We start from the raw sequence: 22,570 nt of genomic DNA on the forward strand, positions 1-22,570 counted from the left end.
GGTGGTGAATTTTGCAGCATAGTTTGAGGGAAATAGAACTAGATTGGTATTGTTACAGCAGAGAGAGGGTAAAGGAGAATGTCTGGACATGGATAAGGATTAGAAGGGCTTGTGTAGGAGGCATTTTACATTGTGGATTTCTGGGGCAGGTCCTGTTCATGCCTGCATTCCAGCTTGGCTGTTAAAACTCTCACTCTCAGAAATGTCCTGATTTATCTTACAAACTACATGCTCACGCTACTCAGGTGTCCAGCTAGGGAAGTTGAATTTGATATGAAACAAATATGAAATTGTCATTTTTGACCATTTTTATGTACAAAGAGGGCAATCTCATATGGTTCAACCAAATAAATGGTGAGTTTTAAGGAGTTTTTTTGGTAGATCATTATGACAACAGTGTAGAAGTGACTTTGAGAGATGCTAGATAGGAAACATGTACAACAGTTAGGATGTCATAAAAGTAGGGCATGTGAGGAATGAGGGGGAGGTGACCTAAGGCAGTGACAATAGAGGTGGAGAGAAGAAGACAGATTGAAAAAACATTTAGGACAAAAGTCTGAACTTGATAATGAGTTGGATTTCAAATATCTAAGGACTGCCTCCTTACTTGTGAGATGCTTGTAGACTGAAATTACGTGTTGACCTGAAAAACTATTTAAAATGTTTGCTGAAGACCAGGAAGGAGGAAGAAAAGCAGAGGAATAGGAGAAAAAAAAAGCAGCCATAGATGGCAACAGTTGGCCCTGAAGCACAGGCAGGAACCGCTAGCCTGCCTCCCCTGCTTCCCTTGTGTCTGGGGAGGAGAGTCCTGGTGGTGTGCTCTTTCAGAACACCATCTAGGAATGTCAAAGCTCATTTACATATGTTCTTCTCCTGCAGGTATTGTTGAAATTCAAACTCTGTCATCCTTATTTATACTTCTAAGAACCACATTTGGTTTAAAGATTCTGTTTGCTATAGACGGGGAAAGAATTTATATTCAGCTCAATAGCGCATGGAAAAGAAGAACATTAGGTCTGTGTGGAACTTTTAATGGGAACATAAGGGATGACTTTCTGTAAGTATGATTTCTGCATAGTTAATATAACTTAATGATTGGTCATCTCAAGGATATAAATTCATTAAAGTGTTTACTTTACTAAGAATAGCTTAGTTGTCATTATTCCAAGAGATTCACATGGATCATCACATTTAAAATAAAAAGCAGTCTCTGATTAATATGTTTATTTTATAGATAAGAAACTAACCAAGGCCTCAAAGTGGCAAATAAATCATTCAAGGTCACTTAGCTCACATGCAGTGGAGCTGGGTTTTGGATTTCAGCAGTGTGGCTCAGCTATGCTCACTGCTCCCTGCTATTCTCTTCTCTGCCACCTATCAACCTTAACAGTATTTTATTTTTGAAACACTGCTTCCTAAAAAATAAAACTCAATATCATTATGTATTAGGGGTAGTAAATGATACTCTATAAATATTGATATCATTTGGTATCAATAATATCTCTAAAGCAACATTTTGTTATCTCATTAGATTTTGTGATTGTTGGTGTTTCATTGTAAGAGAAGCAATAACATATATTTGTACCCCTCATATTGACCAGGTACTCTTCACCTATGTGTGAAAAGAAGCAGTTTATAATTTAGTGTAAATGCTTTGTGCACCTGTTATCATGCTAAAAGCACAATGGGAACGATTTAAGCAGTAGGCCATGGTTATCCTCACAGAGCTTTGTGTTGCAGATCAAGAGAGGATAACAGCCTTTAAGAAATATGTGTAATCTAAAATAATTGAAATCACAGAAGCAAAGTATTATAGAATGGTGTTTGCCAGGGATAGGGGTGGGGTGGGAGTGTGGGAAGATGTTGGTCAAAGGGTACAAACTGTCAGCTAGACAGGATGTGTAAGTTTGAGAGATCTTTTGAGATCCATTAATTATATGATGACATAGTTGATGTAATGTGTACTTGAAAATTGCTAGGAGAGTAGATTTTAAATGCTCTCATAACAAAAAATAAGAACATGAGATGATGGACATGTTCATTAGCTTGATTTAACCTTTTCACAATGTATACCTCAGAACATCATATTGTACTCTGTAAATGCATTCAATTTTTGTTAACTATACCTTAATTTTAAAGATAGTTTAAAAATGAATATTTAGTGTTAGGCAAGGATCAATCAACTACATATATATGTATATTTAATTTAATTTAAATATGTATATTTAATTTAATTTAAATACAATATTTTAATTTATTATATTTAATTTAAATATAATTTATTAATTTAATTCAAATATGCAATATTTTAATTTATTATATTTAATTTAAATATAATTTATTAATTTAATTTTAAATATATTTTAATTTAAATATATATATTATATATATGTAGTTGATTGATTCTTGCTTAACACTAAATATTTAATATATAATATAATATATATTTAATATATTATATATAAAATATATTATATATGATGTATAATATAATATATTAATATTATATATATTAGATATATATATATATAGGGAGAGAGGTGATTCTAAAATTAAGTGTTGGGCTTTGTTGTTATGGCTAGAAGAATGATAGAGGGTTAGAACAGGTCATTGTGGGCTAGGCAGCCAGAGGACATTTCATGGAGAAGCCACTCTTCAAATACTGTTTTCTTTTTTAAATTAAATTAAATTAATGATTATTATTTTTTTTAATTTTATGTTAAGTTCTGGGATACATGTGCTGAACATGCAGGTTTGTTACATAGGTATACATGTGCCGTGTTGGTTTGCTGCACCTATCCACCCACCATCTAGGTTTTAAGCCCCACATGTATTAGTTATTTGTCCCAATGCTCTCACTCCCCTAGCCCCCCACCACTCGATAGGCCCTGGTGTGTGATGTTCCCCTCCCTGTGTCCATGTATTCTCATTGTTCAACTCCCACTTATGAGTAAGAACATGCAATGTTTAGTTTTCCATTCCTGGATTAGTTTGCTGAGAATGATTGTTTTCAGCTTCATACATGTCCCTGCAAAAGGCATGAACTCATTCTTTTTTATGGCTGCATAGTATTCCATGGTGTATATGTGCTACATTTTCTTTATCCAGTCTATCATTCATGGCCATTTGGGTTGGTTCCAAGTGTTTGCTATTGTAAATAGTGCTGCAATAAACATATGTGCTTTTTGAAAAACACTCTTGCACATACTCTTCTGCCTGCTTGAGTTCTCAGAACCCTGCTCCTCATCTTTCTTGTGACTTCCCATTTTTGTTAACCCCAGTTCATACATTATTTGCCCCAAAAAGCTGATTCATATCTCACACACACAAAGTTAAATCTGATAATGCCTTATCTATGAAAATTTATTGTTTATCTGTCTGGTTTCTTGTCTTGTTTATCTGTGATGGCTTTGAGACTAAAAGTCGTGTGCTTTGCCTTTGTATTCTTAGGAACTAGCATAGAACCTTACACAGAATGGACAGTTAATTGAACTGAGGTGGAATGTTTAATGGGGCATCAGGAAGATAGTTTGGATGGGCAAAAGGAACTGGCATTTCAAATTTTAAAAATTTTAATTTCTTGTATCTTGTCTCCTTGTCTTCCTGTGCTTTGTTTTTAGGTAATTCAGTTTTTTGTTTTATTTATTTGTAGGTCAAAATATTGATGTCTTCACCACATTTGAGAAACAGAAACTATATTAAGTGGTTTGGCTATGAGGTTCAGAAAAGACATTAATCCTGCTTTCTCTTCTTTGTTTGTCAGAATGGGTCAGCAGTCAATGTTTAAGAGACGGCAGATCTGCCTGCCTCTTTCTAAGGCACCAGTCTCTGCCATGTATAAACATTTAGGCGTGATAAGAGTGCAGCATGATCTTTCAGAGTCAGAGATAACTTGTGAACAGTGTTAAGCTTTCCAACTTAAGTAGTTAAAATTCTTTCTTCATGAAGGTTAATGTGAATATGCAGACATAATGGAATAGAAAATATTAATTACTTGAAAATATATTTTGTATGCCTTATTATAGTAAATTGACTATGATGAGCTGAAAGGTTTTTATAAAATGAAAGACAATAAATAGGTCTAAATAAATAAATAAAATACATTTTAGCTCGTATTTTTAAAATGTATTGTTTTAAGGTAAACTAAATGAAATAAAAGAACCAAACTCTAAGTCAGTTCTACCTTGAACTGAAACCTTGACTATATGTATCACCCTGACCTATTTTGTTGTCCTTATGAGGAGTGCAGAGAGAAGGAAGGGGAAAGAAGGAGAAGAAATGAGCTAGCGCAAATCATGCAATTACTTTGAGTCCCTGTGTTCTTAAATAAACAAAATGAGATTTTGCACTAGGGTATTTGTTGTAGTTCTTTACAGTTTGATTTTGAGGAATAAGAAAAGAAGAAAAGGGTGAAATGGTAGGGACAAGGAAATGGCTTGCATTGCTCCTTTATTTGTCCTCTCTCAGTTACTGGTAAGCAGCTCCAACGAAAACAGTTAATCTATGAGGACACTAGAGAAAGCTGAGATGCCTACTTTTCTACTTGGCCATATGGGAGCAATTAACACAATCAGGGTTGTGGTGTGGTCAAAACTTTCTGCAGGAGACCTAGTTCAGCCTGAATTGCTAAGTAGTTTTGACAGTGTCTGGCACATTGTCCAATAGGCGTTGTCACTTAATAAATGTTGGTTGATGAATCAATACAACTGAATGACTGTGGGGGGTGGAATTGCAGTGTTTGTCTCCTAAACACTGTTACAGTTTTTAAGATAGATTTTTTTCATATGGCTGGTCAGCTTCATGAAGGAATCTTGATCTTTCAGATCTCATAATGGAACTGAAATATTGAATAGGATATATAGGCTACTTATATTTTGAGATATTTGTCTTTACTTTGAAAAGAATCATGTGAACTACCCCACACCAACTTTCCCACATGCACCCTAAACCACACACATGCTAAAGTTTTGGTTGTGTGTGTATGGTTAAGTCAGGGAGAACTGGGTTTGAATCGTGGCTTCGATACTTATCAGCTTAGTGTAATTTAACATTTCTCTGAACTTCTGCTTTTCTTTCTCTGTAAAATGGGGATAAATGATGTTTTTCTTATAAGACTGAGATGAAGATTAAACAAAATCGTGTACGTCTGCAATTTGGTACATTGTAAAATGTCAGTAATGTGAAGCTTACTGCCATTGTACTTTTTTTAAACTGGTAGAAGAAAGTTTCAAGCTCTAAGATTTCCTTGAGCATTATGAAAAATTGAAAAAATAGTATTCTCTTATTCAAGTATTTGAAGGATATGAACAAATGAATGAGAGATACACGAAGACGAGCATTATCTTTGCTTTCTAGTTCTCCATCAGGCATGATAGAAGGTACACCACAACTTCATGCAAATGCATGGAGAGTTTCTTCTACTTGTTTTGCACCTGTTCATGTCCCAATGGTGGATCCCTGTAACATCAATCAACAAAACAGTAAGTCTTCTTTTCTGCATGTAAACTTTGGGAAAAGTTCTATGTCTTACTATAAGTTTGGAAAATTAGATAGTGATTTTAAATTCTGATTTTCTCCATTATGGTAAAATCAATGTCATTCCTCATGTATTTTTTTTACTTAATATGATTTATGCCTTTACATATGCCTTTTCATGTACACTAAGTTGTTTTTTTAAAACCTGAGAATGGCTTTTATTTTCTACTTTGTATTCATAATTTTTCTTCTCTTAGGTATTTAGAAATCCCTGTGGACGGGAGGGGAGCATCACCCACTGGGGTCTGTTGGAGGAGGGGCAAGGGAGGGAACAGTGGGGGGTCTTGGGGAGGTTGGGGAGGGATAACATGGGAAGAAATGCCAGATGTAGGTGATGGGGGGATGGAGGCATCAAACCACATTGCCATATGTGTCCCTATGCAACAATCCTGCATGAACTGCACATGTACCCCAGAACCTAAAGTACAGCTTTTTTTTTTTTTTTTGAGACGGAGTTTCGCTCTTGTTACCCAGGCTGGAGTGCAATGGCACGATCTTGGCTCACCACAACCTCCACCTCCTGGGTTCAGGCAATTCTCCTGCCTCAGCCTCCCTAGTAGCTGGGATTATAGGCATGCGCCATCATGCCCAGCTAATTTTTTTTGTATTTTTAGTAGAGACGGGGTTTCACCATGTTGACTGGGATGGTCTCGATCTCTTGACCTCATGATCCAACCGCCTCGGCCTCCCAAAGTGCTGGGATTACAGGCGTGAGCCACCGCGCCCGGCCTAAGTCAGCTTTTAAACTTGAAGAAGATTGTTAACCTCTTTGATCATTTTTCTTATCTATAATAACAGGAAAAGACTAAAGTTTTTTAGTTTCATGAATGACTACTTTACATCTCACTCCCATTTAACAATACCTTCCTCCATCTGTTCCCAACTTTCAACTAATTTATTCCTCCTCCTTCAACTACTCTTGTTTGGTTTGTTTCTTTTTTGGTTTCCTCCTCAATATTGCAGCAACTTTATTTTTTAGTAATGTGAAATTGAAGTAGAGCTCAATTGATAAATCGGTTTCCCTGTGATCATTTCTTTAGTTATCTACTTTATTATATGCCATTTTGCTCTATTTTCTATCACTTTTCTTCCCATGCCCCATGTCTTCTATATATATGTGATGATCTTATAATGGAAACTGAAATATCAAACTGGATATATAAGCTATTTATATTTTGAGATATTTGTCTTTAGTTTGAAAATAATCATGTGAACTACCCACACTAACCTCCCCACATGCACCCTTAACCAGGCACATGCTATATACAGTCATATATATATATATTTAATATTAGCGTTTTCTTTTTAGCTTTGCCATCAGCTGTAATTAAAAAAAATTCAAATGTGTAAATTGAGGAAGAGCCCTGAAGAAAGGAAAATAAATAGACAAAGTCAATAATTCTGATCTAGGTTCTAAAGGATATTTTTTCATGAGGATCTTCTTTAGTTACCCCTAACTTAATGTCAGTGGAAATACACTTTGGTCTACAAATTATTAGGCCTCTTTGGTGTATTACTTTGCACTTTCGGGATCATTGGCGCTAAGAATATATATGTAAGCAGTATCCTCCTATAGCTTCAGTCCTTTGTTTTTATATACATGCACATAGTGAAAGCAAAAATATCATACTTGACAATTATGTTTCCTTATCAATAATAAATGTATGTAATATACTCCACAAAATAAGTTGTGTGTAATTCCTTAGTAGTGAAAAAAACTGATCTCCCACAGCTTCTTTGGTCTCTCAAAGACAACGACAGTGAAAGATTGATTAATTTTACCTGTTAGGAGACCAATGCAAACTAGGTCCACTACATCAAGAAACCACAAACCTTCCCTCTTTCAGAAAGATGGAATCCAGTTGTTTTGTCAAACTTGGTTACTTCGATAAACGATTGTATCTGATCAGTCATTCTCAAGGGAAAAATCAACACATTTCAAGAAATGATTATACAGATGCCTTCCCTGCCCAGGTGATTTTATAGTTATATCTTATGGCCTTTAGTATATACCCCAATCCCCAATTTCTATTAATTATTCACTTATTCATGGATTTGTAGATTTATTTATCAAACATTGTTGAGCTTCTAATATCTGCTGGACATTGTACACTGTGCATTGCGCAGACATTGAGTTCAATGACTGTGTGGCATCGGACACATTACCATTCATTTCAGAGACTCCGTTGAAATGAGATGATTCCCCATTCTTCCTAGACAATTGTGTAATACACAGAGTTGGCCATAACACAATCTGGAACCACTTTATTATGTGTGGATCTTTGGAAATAAGCCTCCCAATACTCCCCAATTCTTTATAGTAGGTTTCTTAGATGATCCTCATGCAATGGGATGATTGAGGCCACTGCTTCTATCAATCCATCTGTTACTCATGTTATTCAGGTACAATACACTATTTTTTTTCCCTAAAAGACTGTTGAATATAGATTAAGTGCTGTTACCAATATGATAAAAAACAAACAAAAGCTGTATAAGGTGAAATTGTTCACTCTTATATTAAAAGTAATATGCACTACAGTATATTTCTAAGAAAGCGAAATGCTTTGATATTCTGGAACTTGATACTTAAGGCTAAGATCTGAACTGTTAAATAAGATGCTAATGGGGCTCTTTGTCTGTTAGTTGGGTATGCAGCACACTGCGATGTCATCCACCAGGACCTCTTTGCTCCTTGCCACATCTATATTAGCCCTGGGTTGTACTATCAGCTATGTCGCCACGATGCATGCAAGTGTGGAAGCTCCTGCCTGTGCAATGCTCTTGCCCATTACGCCTACCTCTGCAGCCAGCGCGGTGTTCCCATTGATTTTAGAGCTCAGATTTCTTTCTGTGGTGAGTACAATGGCACAGCTAAAGACTATCAGATAATACCTTAGAGACCTCTGTGTTTATAATGACTGCTTTTATTTTTTAAATGAAAGGTCAATATTGCATGTAAGTTATTTGAAATATTTTCATAATATACAAACATGAAAAACAAATGAAATATTTAATTTCTTAAGATGGGAGATATGTTGGATAAGACCAATAACTTTTGACTAGTTTTGTAATAAATGAAATTATTGCAACTGTTTTGAAATACGCAACAGAAATAATTTAAAACATTTGAAAAATTCTTGTCATGGAAATATATCTAAATATTGGAAAGTATGAAAAAGATTATGAAATATGGTAGTATAGTTGATTTGTACTTAAATAGATGTTATACAACAGGCAATTATTATAAAATTATTGGGGCTTTAATTTTCGCAGTTATCTTGTCTGCCATTTTTGTTCATGGTAGATTGTTTCCTTGTGTGTTTTATAATTTTTTTGTTAACTAATTTTTACCAGCACCTCCTCCACCCCATCTTGGGGCACCGCTCTCTCCACCTCCTCACTCCCTCAGCAGGTTCACAAAGCTTTTTCCAGTTATTACAGGGGTATCATTGGCTGATATTGATGTTATCTGCTCAATTTTGGCTTTATGAGATAAAAATAATGTAAATATAAAAGTAATATACATTCATTTGCCAAATCTGTGCAGGATGTCAGTCTTGGATTTTGATTTATTAGAGGTAACTTTTAAATCACAGACCCAGCAGTTAGAGAACTTTTTCTATCATCTTCCTATACTATGAGCCAATGCCTTGCAGTTTGGGTGTTGGCAAACTTCAACCCTTGGGTCTCCTGCATTTTTGTGAATAAAATTTATTGAAATACAGTCATGTCCATTTGTTTGTGTGTCATCTATGGCTGCTTCTATGCTACAAGGGCAGAGTTGAGTAGTTGTGACAGAGACTGTGTGATCTGCAAAGCTGAAAATATTTACCATTTGGCCCTTTGCAGAAAGAGGTTCCCAACCCCTGCTTTAGTCTTTTATTTCAACTGAGGATGTTCCTCTTTGAGCATCCAAGTTAAGGTTCTCCCAATTCCTTGGCTTGCAATGGACCAGCTTTCATTTTCTCTCATAGACTTCTAAGCAGGCATGAAATGTTTCTATGTGCTGTGGGAATCTTTCTCAAGCAATGCTCCTTTGTCCTTAGCTGTGGTGTGCCAGAAGGGCATGCTGTACCATCGCTGTTCCTCGTTCTGCCTCCGTTCCTGCATTTCTCTCTCATCCCCGGAGCAGTGCAATGATGACTGTGCTGAAGGCTGTAACTGTCCAGAAGGCAAATTCTATGAAGATACTCTTAGCTTTTGTGTACCCATGTAAGTCACAGAAACAGGTTGGCAGCATCCTGTTTCAATTGCTTTTTCTTCTTATGGGCTAAATGAGCTTTAAGGGAAGTTTTTGAAAAAATATTTCTTACTGTCTTTACTTTTTCTTTTTTTAAACCCTGTACATGTTCATCAATAGCTACAGAAAGAGCGAAGGAATCTCTGATGGTTGATCTTGAAGTGTATTCCTGCTTGTTTTTACCACAGTCAAATTAATAACAAGGTTTATGTTTCATTGTCACATGGCAAACTTCAGTAACAGGACTTTGATATTGCAGCACTCACAAATTTCTCAATTTACACACGAAGTAAAGCTTTTTGTCTTATACACAGTGTTAAATGATATATCAGTTATGTTTCTCTGAACTGCATTCAGTGATTTTTCTTGTGAGTAAAACAACACTGTTTTGTGAGTTGTATTTTAGAAAACAAAACCTGGAGCCATACAAAGCTTCATGTCTAAGCAGCTCTGCCATTTGTGTAACAGGACTGCATGCAGTCTTGGAGAATCATGCAGACCTCAGAGTGTGCCTTACAGTGACCAGTGGAGACCACAGGATCAGGTTGAATTTTAGTGGCTTTTGAAAAAAATTATATCCTATTTAATTTACTTTTTTTTTCTTATAGATTCCACTGCCGGTGTCATTATAGGGGCAGTGTTTATCAACCTGGAGAGCTCATCCCCACACCCTCGGGCTTATGGTAGGTTTCGATGATGGGGATTATATTTCACAAACGATGTATGTGTTAATATAATTTCTTAACCCTAACCATAAGTTGAAATATGACCTCTGTAATTAAAAAATAAAGGTAATAATGTAATTTTAAAGTATGTTATAATCATATATATGATTGTATACATATGTGCAAACACATATATATATAACACATGCATATATGACATTTCAAAGTGAAATAACCAAGTTTTGTACTCATAACTGCAGAAGGGAGTTAAGAATTTAAGTATCTCACAGTGAAATGAAAGTCTGATCATTTTTGGTTCTTAGAAGTTAGGGGTGAAGTAGGTGTTTAAATATTACAGTATTGCTGAGTGAGCTCAAAAAAAGCAATTTCAAAATAGATTTGAAAAATGTCCTGCAATAGAGTAAGTGTGCCTCCTCCCCAGGGCCATCAATATGAGAAAGATAACACTTAATCATAGGATAACACTCATTCTGGTTGTAACTTTTCTGTTGAAAATCTAGGCACGTCCATGCAGCAGTCCATGCTTCCATATAATTCCTAACCTCCCTTTTTTAGTTGCCCCACAGGTGCCCACAGATAATAATAGATAGTAGATAATAATAACATCAACAATAATAATAATATCTAACCATTACTGTGTACCTTCTTTTGTGCTGGCAGCATTTTAAGTGTTTAATATTTATTATTAAAATACTTATTACCATAACCCTAAGAGATAGGCGATGTTGCTTTATCCTGATTTACAGGTGAAGAAAATGGGATACAGGTGGCTCAGGAACCTGATACTAAAGCTGGGAGTTAATCCCAGTCAACCTGGCTCTGCAGTGCTTGTCTCCTGCCTACTTTGCTCTGCAGCTGGTGTTGGTATTTACAGCGGAATATAGATTATGCTCAATTTACCTTTATCTTTATCTTTACCTCTCTTCCTCTCACTCCACATCAAGACACAATGGCAAGTAGCCCTTGGATCTTTCTGTGGTAGGCAGTATTACTATTCACACAGATTTCTAAGCCAGATCTTTGGGAGTCATTTTTTACTCTACCTCCTGCTCAAAACACCTAATCAATAAATACCTAACAACTTTGGATTTTACTTTCTACGTGTAGTCAAAAGTCATTTCTTCCTTTCCATCTTCATTGCTTTGGCAATTAGTGTGTCTCACTCTTCCCTGGACCTTCCTCTCTGGGGTTCTTGCCTCTGGTGTTTCCCCTCTTTCATTCTGCTGAGGTGTCATATCTCTTTGGATTTAACATAGTTAATCTATGTAAACTTAGCAAAACCAAAGTAACCATCCCTCCTCAATGAGAAAAAGAAAAATTCACTTAATATAGTGACTTTGTTTGTCATTTCTCTTTAAAAGCCTTTGTCCCAGAATAAGTGTAATGTGGAAGACCTGGGTGTGTGATCTGAGACCTGTCTGTGTCAGTTCTTCTGTGCCATTCAAAGTGTGAGCAAATTCAATTAGAGGTGACTCAGTGCTGAATTACACTCTGAGTGTCATTCAAGTGTTCAAGTGTGCATAGTATATTTTTCATGTCATGTGGCCTGTACATGAGTCAGCTTCTTCATCTGGGTTTAAATATGGGACATATAATCTGGTCCAAAGCTGAAGGAAAACTGTATTGGAGTTATTGAGAACTGATGTGTTGTTTCCTGTCATGTTATCTTCAGGGATTGTCAAGTTTAATTTTGCCTATATGCGGCTCTTGCCTTTTACCCTGACTTTGGAATCTAAGTTGCAAGGAAGCTGTGACTCCACCCTATTTTCAATGCTACTGCCGAAATGATTCAAAGCAACCACATCACTTTTCTGCTTAAGGTCTTCAATGGCTCACCTCAGGGGCACAATGTTACTTAGCATCTTCTAGGAGCTAGCCTCTGCCTCTTTTGCCATTTTCACTGCCTGTCCCTTCCTGCATTGCCCTTTGCTACGTAGAATGCTGCTTTACTTCTTCATGGTTTTTGTATGTTTCCACTGAATGTTACAGCCTTCCTACCTTAGGTGTGCTGACCTCCATCCACTCTTCAAAACTGTTCAGACTTTACTTCCTTTGACTCCCTGATGTTGGTTGCCAACAGATTTTAAAAACATTTTTCTTTGTTTTACTTCTATCTCCTAACATATTTCTATGTTGCGTGTGTCACTCTGCATACATTATTTATTTGTGTTTCTTCCCCTCATACGAGACAAATTATGGCAAAGACTATGAATTTTTGTGTTTTATCTCCCATGCCTATCCCAATGCTCTACACTTATACGTGTTTGATAAAAACGTGTTGTGTTGAAATAGTGCTCCTGAAATCGGACCTAAGCTAAACACTTGTAAAAAAAATTCTGTGGGAAAAATAATATTTGTATAATGTACTCAATCAATTCTTGTACATCAGATTGTTGTTGAAATTCGGGGGGAAAAAAACCAGATTTGATTCCATAAATTAACTATTTATTTACTTCTAGCCAGTGTTCAAATGGGACTGTGCAATGTGATGAATTAGCAACGCCCTCTGCTGGTAAGATCTCAAAAGATGTTTTTCTGAAGGAGGTTGCACCTCTGATTCTGCCTCCACTCCTGGCAGATGTTATCAATCATTCACAACCCTCCTTCCCAATGTGCATGGTTATAGCCTTGGGAATGTTTTTCAACATGGCATTTCAGGGCTTCTCAGCTTTATCCACCTTGAAAATTATAATATTTTTAGGATGGTCTTCTTTGAACATATAAGTCAGCTAAGGGGTGGAGCAAATCAACCCAGGGATGCTGCCTTCCACAGGAGCACGTCAGACACCTCAAGGACTTTTGGGATATGTATCTAGGCACCTGTTGTAACCCATCTGTGGGAAAGAAACTGGGAAACTCTACTCTAGACCACTACTTCTCAGATTTTAGTGTGCACATGTGGGGATCTTGTTAAAATGCAGATTCTGCTTCATTAGATAAGGGGTGACACCTGAGATCCTACATTTCTATCAGTGGCCAAGATAACATTAGTACTTCTGGTTCCTGGGCTGCATTATGAGTAGCAAAACTCCAGGACTAGTAGCAATAAATTTAACATGGCATGTAAAATGACATCTACTGTCATCCCTTCAGAATGTCATTTTATATTTAAATATCTTTCCTAAGATCTTATATATTAGGACTCTATATATTATTTATTTTCATCATATAAAGAGCCTCAAATTCCTAGTTACCATGGGCAAATTCTAGGCACATAATAAACACTTACTTTCATAGATTTTAATGGGCAGGAAGAGTGTAGGCTGATAAAAGTAATTATGAGCTATTACTGCTTTGTTCTATATTTGAATGGCCTGGTATATATTATTATTAAAGAGCTTTGAAGTATGTGTCCTGAATTTACTTTACAAGGATTCAGACAAGCCTAGGATTTCTTTACAAGACATGTTTATGGACCACATACACTCAGTAGCCATCCTGACTCTGTCCCATTTGATTCAGGGTGACTCACAGTCAGTGAAGGGAAGCCCAGGTAGCTAGCCTTCTCACAGAGGAACCCACAGGATTTGATCCCTCTGGCCCCAAATGAGGAAATGTATTTGATCTGTAAGAGCCCAGAAGCTTTCTAGAAGAATATGGAGCCCCTGTCTTGACTATAATTATGTCTACTTCTGCACTTCTGTGGTATAGTGAGAACTGATATAAACAATGACTCGAGTTGAAGCAAGATTTAGAAGAATCATATGTTTATTATGGCTTTATAAAAGCCACAATGCTTTTATGTTATGCATAAAAATTAATAATATATTCTTGGCCGGGCGCAGTGGCTCAAGCCTGTAATCCCAGCACTTTGGGAGGCCGAGGCGGGTGGATCACGAGGTGAAGAGATTGAGACCATCCTGGTCAACATGGTGAAACCCCGTCTCTACTACAAATACAAAACATTAGCTGGGCATGGTGGCGCATGCCTGTAATCCCAGCTACTCGGGAGGCTGAGGCAGGAGAATTGGCTGAACCCAGGAGGCGGAGATTGCGGTGAGCCGAGATCGCGCCATTGCACTCCAGCCTGGGTAACGAGCGAAACTCCGTCTCAAAAAAATAAAATAAAATAAAATAAAAATAATATATTCTTAAAATTGATTATATATGTATGAATTAATAAAAATATCCTGTTTCTTGACTTCAGAAAATTATATTCTAGTTAGTTACTGTCTTATGGAAGGCAGCTAAGATTTTCAAACTCTAATTAGGTTTGGAATAAATATATTTAGTGACTAAAGGGAATTTGGCTAGGGAATATTTATAAGCTCATCAACTAAAAATCAAGAGTAAGAGCATTATCTAATCATAATTCTTAAAATATTTTATGGTGAATTTTGTTTTGACAACAAGTACATGGCAGTATGATTATCTGTCTATGGAGCAGATACAAGTTAAGGACATTTTGTCTGTGCTTATATCTGAAGTTCACGTCTGCCCAGCGGGAAAAGAGTATTTCGACTGCAGGTTTCCTGACCCTGAATTACCAGCGGGTGGTATTAACTGTGAGACTACATGTGCAAACCTAGCCATGAACTTCACTTGTGCCCCATCCTCACCCTGTATAAGTGGCTGTGTTTGTGCACCAGGGTAAGCCTCTTCTTCATAATACAGAACATTCAGGATTTGACTGAAAGCACAAAATCTCTTGAAAATATTATTTACAGAAATAGCCAGAATTGTTGTTCTGACTAGTGGTTAACTGGGTTGGTAGCTAGACTATTGTAATTATTTTTCTTGGCTCATATAACATTGTGAAATATTATTAATGTAATATACTGAATTGAGGAGAAAACTCATTTCTGGATGAACTTGGAATTTCTCCCCTGATTAAACTGCAATTTTGGGAAAGTGACACAATCACTCTTCATTCAAAACACTCTTCAAGTACGTTTTAAAATATTGTATTGTGCAGTTACTGGTGTTGATGTAAAGTTGTACTAGTGATGCCAACTGTTTTATCTTAAAGAAAATAGTGTATCAAGGCTACAAAGGGCATGGGTAAGAGTGGGAGGTCTGGCTTCAGACATATCACTGCTCAAATCCCAGCTCTGAAGCTGTTAGTGAAGTGATTTTTATGCAAGTTCCTTTTAAGCCTCAGTTAGGCATTGCGAGATGTGGGGTGTGTGTGTGTGTGTGTGTGTGTGTGTGTGTGTGTATTTAATAAATATGAGCCACTATTTTGTGGCAACATATTCTACTCTTATCTTCATAAATTTTCTTCCATTGCAGAAATACCTAGTGCACGTGAAAGACAAACACAGAATCTGGTGGCTATTGGCTTCCTCACAGGTGCACATATAATCTGGCCTCCCTGGCCCTCCCTCTTCTGGTAATGAAATAGAGGCAGTGCAGAGGGAGTGCCACCTAAGGCAAACAGGTCATCCATTCTTTCTCAATGAACATGTTCACACAAAGGGATTCCTGGGATCAGCTCATATAAATGAGGAGCAAAGAAGAGCAAGGTCTCGTGGTTTGTTTCCCAGGAGAATTCGCATTTGTCTAAATGGCCCCCGTCTGGAATAGGTTGAAGAGCCAAGTAACTTGGGAATGGTATTAATCTATTTAGAAAGAAAGGGCATAGGAAGCAGAGAAAAAAGGTCACAAAAGAACAAGTGCCTGTGCCTGGGAAAATAAAGACAGGTAGAAATTAGGCCATAGAGCAGATAAGCCAGCAAGACGTTTAGTAAAAAGGAGAAGGGAAATAAAACCTTTATTATGGTAGAATAATTAAAACCCACATTGTTTGATTTATTTGATTTCATTGTGACTCTTGGGAATGCATGGCTAATTAAAGCCACTTCCTAATTTTGTTTTATATGCTGTGCTTGAGGTATTATCTTTTAAAATATATTTACTGTCACCTTTCAAGTTTAGTTGGACAATGATTTATGTATTCACTGGCTAAATCTCATTACAAAATGTTAAGGAGATTTCCTCCTACCCTACCTTCTCTGACTGTATTGAAATAAATGTGGTTGGAACTGACTTCGAGATATCTGACAGATTTGGAAATATTTTGTTAAGATAACTTTCTCTTACAACATTGTTTACGGTAATATGATTTGCCGTGTCTTCCATGTGACCTTGTCTGGCTCATTTTGGCACAGTAGTCCCGTGTGACTTGTTTTCATGTGGCTCCTAACAGTACCAGCAGTTTATTGACTATAAAAGGACCACAGAACCCTAATTGAGAAATCACTGTGGGCTGAAGAAATGGAAAATAGTATAGTGGAAAGGTCAGATAGAAATGGCTTCTATGCTGGGCTTCCTTATTAGCTGAAGTACCTTATGGCAAGTTACTAAACCACTTGAAATCTCAAGTTTCTCTTTTTAAAATGGATATAACAATATATTTACTTCTTGGATGACTGAGTATATGCTGCACGCCAGTTATATAGTAAGTACTCAATGTTTATTTCTTATCCCACTGCCCAAACCTGCTTGAAGCAGATACAGGCATACCTTGTTTCATCGGGTTTTGATTTATTGCACTTCAAAAGTGTTGCTTTTTTTTTTTTTTTCTTTTTTAACATATTGAAGGTTTGTGGCAACTCTGCATCAAGCAAATCTGTTGGTGCCATTTTCCAACAGCATGTGCTTACTTGGTGTCTCTGTGTCATATTTTGGTTATTTTTTTTTGCAAGATTTCAGAACTTTCTAATTATCATTATATCTGTTATGGTAATCTGTAAACAGTGAACTTTGATTACTATGTAATTACTTCAGGGTGCCACAAACTGTGCCCATATAAGATGGAAAAATTAATTGATGAATGTTGTGTGTGTTTGATTGCTCCATGTATGGGCCATTTCCCTATCTCTTTCCCTCTTCTCTGGTTTCTCTATTCCCGCAGACACAACAATATTGAAATTAGGCCAATTAATAACTCTACAATGGTCACCAAAAGTTCAAGAGAAAGGAAGAGTCACATGTCTGTCACCTTAAATCAAAAGCTAGAAATGATTAGATTTAGTGAGGAAGGCATATCCAAAGTTAAGAGAGTCCACAAGCTAGCTCTTTTGCAGCAGTTAGCCAAATTGCGAATGCAGAGAAGTTCATGAAAGGAATGAAAAGTACTATTCCAGTGAACTCACAAATGATAAGAAAGCAAAGCAGCCTTATCGCTGATACGGATAAAGTTTTAGTAGTCTGGATAGATCAAACCAGCTGCAACATTCCCATATGCAAAGGCTTAATCCAGAGCACAATTTTAACTCTTTCAATTCTATATTGGCTGGGAGAGGTAAGAAAGCTGTAGAAGAAAAGTTTGAAGCCAACAGAGGTTGGCTCATGGGGTTTAAGAAAAGAAACGATCTCCGTAACATAAAAGTGCAAATGCTGACGGAGAACCTGTAGCCAGTTATCCAGAGGATGTAACAAAGATAACTGATGAAGGTGCCTACCCTAAACAATATGTTTTCAATGTAGATGAAACAGATTTATATAGGATAAGGTGCCATTTAGGACTTTCATAGCTAGAGAGAAGGCAATGCTTGGCTTCAAAGCCTCCACGGACAGGCTGACTCTCTTGTTAATGGCTAATGCAGATGGTGGCTTTAAGTTGAAGTCAATGCTCATTTGCCATTTAAAAAATCATAGGGACCTTAAGAATTATGCTCAATCTACTCTACCTGTGCTCTATAAATGGAAAAACAAAGCCTGAGTGGCAGCATGTTTGTTTACAGCATGGTTTACTGAATATTTTGAGCCCACTGTTGAGACCTGATACCTAGAAAAAAAAGATTCCTTTAAAAATATTACTACTTTTTGGCAGTGCACCTGGTCACCTGGGAGCTCCAGTGGAGATGCAGAAGTATCTATTAATTTTGTTTTCATGCTTGCTAACACATTTATTCTGCAGCCGTTGATCAAGGAGTAATTTCAACTTTAAGATCTTATTATTTAAGAAAAATTTACCAATTTTCTTATTATTTAAGAAAAATTTACCAACCAAATGGAGAGGAAAAATAAATAAATAAACAAAAAGCAGGAGTTGCAATTCTCACATTTGATAAAATAGATTTCAAAGCAACAAAGATACAGTGGTAAAAGGATCAATGTAACAATAAGAGATCTTAATACCCAGATACATAAGACCCATAACGAGATTTAGACTCAACGAGACAGAAAATTAATAAGGATATCCAGGACTACAACTGAGATCCGGAACAAGTAAATTTAATAAATATTTATAGAGTTCTCCATTTAAATACACAAAATATTGATTGGCCATTATTAATACCCATTTTTAGAATGAAGCAGTATTCCTGTTCTCTCTCCCTCTTTTTCTTCCTCTTTCTTCCTCTCCTTCTCTCCTTTTTTTACTTTTCAACATCCTAGTTCCTCACCTCTACTCAAAAAAAAGAAAAAAAAAAAAAAAGAAATACATTTCACAGGGCTTTACTGGCCATAGATAGTAATTCCTCTGATGCATCTGGGAAAAGAAAATTGAAAATATTTTGGGAAGTATTCACTATTCTAAATACCGTTAAGAATATCAGTGAATCATGGGCAGAGGTCAAAATATCAACATGCACAGGAGTTTGAAAGATGTTTATTCCAACCCTCATGGATAACTTTGACGGTTTTGAGACGTCGGTGGAGGAAGTAATTGCAGATGTGAAGGAAATAGCAAGAGAACAAGAATTAGAAGTGAAGCTTGAAGATGTGACTGATTTACTTCAATCTCATAATAAAACTTGAATGTTGCTTGAAAGCTGCTTCTTACAGATGAGCAAAAACAGTGGTTTCTTGAGATGCAATCTTTACATGGTGAAGATGCTATGAACATTGTTGGAATGATAATAAAGGATTCAGAATGTTACATAAACTTAGTTGATAAAGCAGTGGTAGGGTTTAAGAGGACTGACTCTAATTTTGAAAGAAATTTTTAGGTAAAATGCTATCAAATGCATTGCATGCTACAGAGAAATCTTTTGTGAAAGGGAGAGTTAATAAATGTGGCAAACTTCACTGTGTCTTATTTCAAGAAATTGCCACAGCCACCCCAGCCTTCAGCAACCACCACCCTGATTAGTCAGCAACCATCAACACTGAACAAAACCCTCCTCCAGAAAAAAGATTCTGACTCTCTGAAGGCTCAGATGATCATTAACTTTTTTTTTTAAGCAATAAGCTATTTTTAAATTAAGGTATTTTTAATTTTTAGATATAAAGCTATTGTGCATTTAATAGACTATAACGTAAATATAACTTTTGTATGCACTAGGAAATGAAACAAATCTGTGTGATTTGATTTTTAATGATATTAACTTTATTGCTGTGGTCTAGAACCAAATTGGCAATATACCTGTAATTTACAGTGATTTAAAGTTTTCCCTTTTCTTCTTCCAGTTTTGAGTAGTTATGAAAAACTCATCGGTCATTAGCAAAGTCAGTTAAAACCATGACTTTGTCTGGAAATATAAGAATTGTGGTTCATTTTGGTGAGGTTTCCCTCACTTAAACAACTGAACAATTAAAGTTCATGATGCATCTAATGTTTGAGGCATTGTGTTAAGCTATAGGAATGGGGAGTAGTAAAATACATTTATTAGATAATAATAGAATCTGCCTTAGGGAATTGTCGCTAGGATAAGATCTGTTAGTGGCATAGTTAAAATGTTTAGAATAGTGCCTTGCCATAGCCAGCATTCAAAAATATGAGTTTTGTTATTGTTCTTATTATTATTATAAGATATTTAATGAAGTATTTAACAGTTTATTGTAATAAATCCTTCAATAAAAGTTTATAAAATTACCAAGTATACAGAGTATGTAAGGGAATTAGGGACATAAAGATTGCACTGAATTGAGTCTTAAATGATAAGTTTGCCAGAGAGAACATGGGAAAAGAATTTTCCAGGCAGACGAAAAATTCAAAGCCCAGGATGAGTGACTAGAAGTTTGGGAGGGCCGAGGTGAGAGATCTGGGGCATCATTGGTCTGAAAGAAATATAATGAAATAATGTATCATTTATATAAATAAGTTATTCACCTTTACTCAACAGTGGTCTATGCACTACGCATTATGACATGAACATTAACAAGATATTTATGGTCCTCTTGAGTGAAGCTGAAAGTGTAGTGGATAGCATATGCTGTCCATTGAATAAGGAATTACAAGACTGTGTATGAAGAGTCATGAGAGAGAAAGCAGAGTGCTAAAACAACATGAGGAATTATTTCTGTTTAGAGAAGAGGAAATAACTCCAGGTTCCTGAATTCCATGTTAATTTTTATAATATTAAATTTTTACATTTTAAGCAAAATGTAAAAAAAGTTTTACATCTTATCTATTTTAGGAGATTTTTATTTTTATTAATTTATTGTTTGTTATTTATATACTTTAAATTATAGATTAATTCATAATAAATTATTTAAATTACAACTGATTTTTAAATTTAATGTTATTTTTATCCTTATTGCTATTTTATATATTTATTATATTTATAATTTATTACTAACAAAATTATTTATTTTTATACTATTTAATTATCATTAAGTTATTTATTAAAACTTTTAGAAAAATTTTTAGAATATTGAAATACATATTTATTTATATTAAAGGATTTGATGTTATATGTAATATATATTTAATCTTCATACCAAATATTTAAAAAACACACCAAAATTAATTGTTCTCTGAAATTAGTTTAATTTTTATATTAATATGTTATACTTAATTTTATATTTATATTTAAATTGTATATTAAAATATAACATTTGTATATTTTAACTTTTATAGTCATAGACATTTTTAGACACTATTTCAGGCAACAGTCTTTCAAGAAGGAAATAACACTTGAAACCAACATTCAAAAGTTATTGCATTAAATAAATAAGAAACACTGAGGCAGAACAGAAGCTGCAGTTACTGGGAGAAAAAAAACAGATGAAGATGAAAAAACCACATTAAATTTGGAGAATTCCAACAAAAGCCTCTCTGGTGAACTCAGAGAAGTTAAAAAGGACCTTAGTTACAAGAAAACTTAAAGATTTCAGAAAACATGAATTTACAATTTGAAAAACAACTGAATAAGACAATCAGAAATGTATCTAAGGTAATAGATGAAGTCCACACCATTCTCAAGAAGGACATTGTAAAGAATGAAGACAAAGATAAAAAATCCAAGAAGAATGGTGCAACTGTATGATAAAATTTATGTAGTGCTGAGGAATAGTGTTAACTGATATCATATGTAAAAATCATGATATAAGAATGTTTGAAGGTTATGCATGTTTGATTTTAGTAGTATAAATGTCTTTTAGTTCAAATGATATATAAAGTTTTATGAATGTGAGTTTCTGCTTTTGATAATTGCTTGTAATTTCTAGCATTCAAGTTATTAAATACTCCTTGAGTGAAATAAAAAGTAAATAAGAAATAATGTGAAACACTTAATATAATGTTTTTAGTTCTGCACACATCTAAACTCTCCTGATTTCAACTTTAGGCACTCAGAAAGAAGCTTTTGATTACTCTCTATATCTTGTAATAAAAATGTTAACCATTTCATAATTTACTATTTCATCAAAAAATTGTTAGATCCCACAGACTCTTTTAAGTAGCAGTTATTAAAGAAAGGGACTCTCACTTCCTCTACAATGTTTTTTTTTCTGAAATGACTCACTTTATTAGAAATGTAGGCTTTTGTCTTCTTTTCATGAACTTAGTGAATAACAAAAAGGTACAGATATCATATCTAGTCCTTTGCCTGGCATTTAGTACTGTGATTTGTGAGGTACTGCGTGGAAAATCAGGGAGGAAGACTGGATTCAACTACTCGACAGGTCAGATAGAGTGCCTTAGACAGGTCTAAAAAATATAGATGATCGTTTTAATATGCTAAGATTACTGATATTTTAAAACTGAAATTTGTAGTTCATGCTAAATAGCATTTTACTTCTTCATTTGGAAGAATGGCAGAGCACAAAGGAAAGTGTTATGTTCCTGAAAGCTGCCCATGTATCTGGAAAGACTGGGAGTACCTCTCAGGAGAAGTGATTGCTACGCCATGTTACACCTGGTAAGGAGATGCATTTATTTCACAAATATTTTCCTAAGTAATTGCGTTAATTTAAGTCATCTTGTTGTATTTATTTA

At 35.4% G+C, this 22,570-nt stretch overlaps 1 protein-coding gene across 5 annotated transcripts in view; it reads left to right on the forward strand.

Annotated features, from left to right (window-relative positions):
• Positions 1-22,570, forward strand: part of OTOGL (otogelin like) — a 207,807-nt gene that overhangs the window by 67,244 nt on the left and 117,993 nt on the right. For all 5 annotated transcript variants that reach the window (XM_035257116.3, XM_078336974.1, XM_078336976.1 and 2 more), the window contains 8 exons: positions 880-1,057; positions 5,356-5,480; positions 8,179-8,388; positions 9,582-9,747; positions 10,384-10,458; positions 12,921-12,973; positions 14,889-15,051; positions 22,386-22,493. In XM_035257116.3, the coding sequence (XP_035113007.2) occupies positions 880-1,057; positions 5,356-5,480; positions 8,179-8,388; positions 9,582-9,747; positions 10,384-10,458; positions 12,921-12,973; positions 14,889-15,051; positions 22,386-22,493 (1,078 nt within the window). The remainder of the gene's footprint in view (positions 1-879; positions 1,058-5,355; positions 5,481-8,178; positions 8,389-9,581; positions 9,748-10,383; positions 10,459-12,920; positions 12,974-14,888; positions 15,052-22,385; positions 22,494-22,570) is intronic.

The sequence above is a fragment of the Callithrix jacchus genome, chromosome 9 (assembly GCF_049354715.1).
Source record: "Callithrix jacchus isolate 240 chromosome 9, calJac240_pri, whole genome shotgun sequence".
NCBI lineage: Eukaryota > Metazoa > Chordata > Mammalia > Primates > Cebidae > Callithrix > Callithrix jacchus.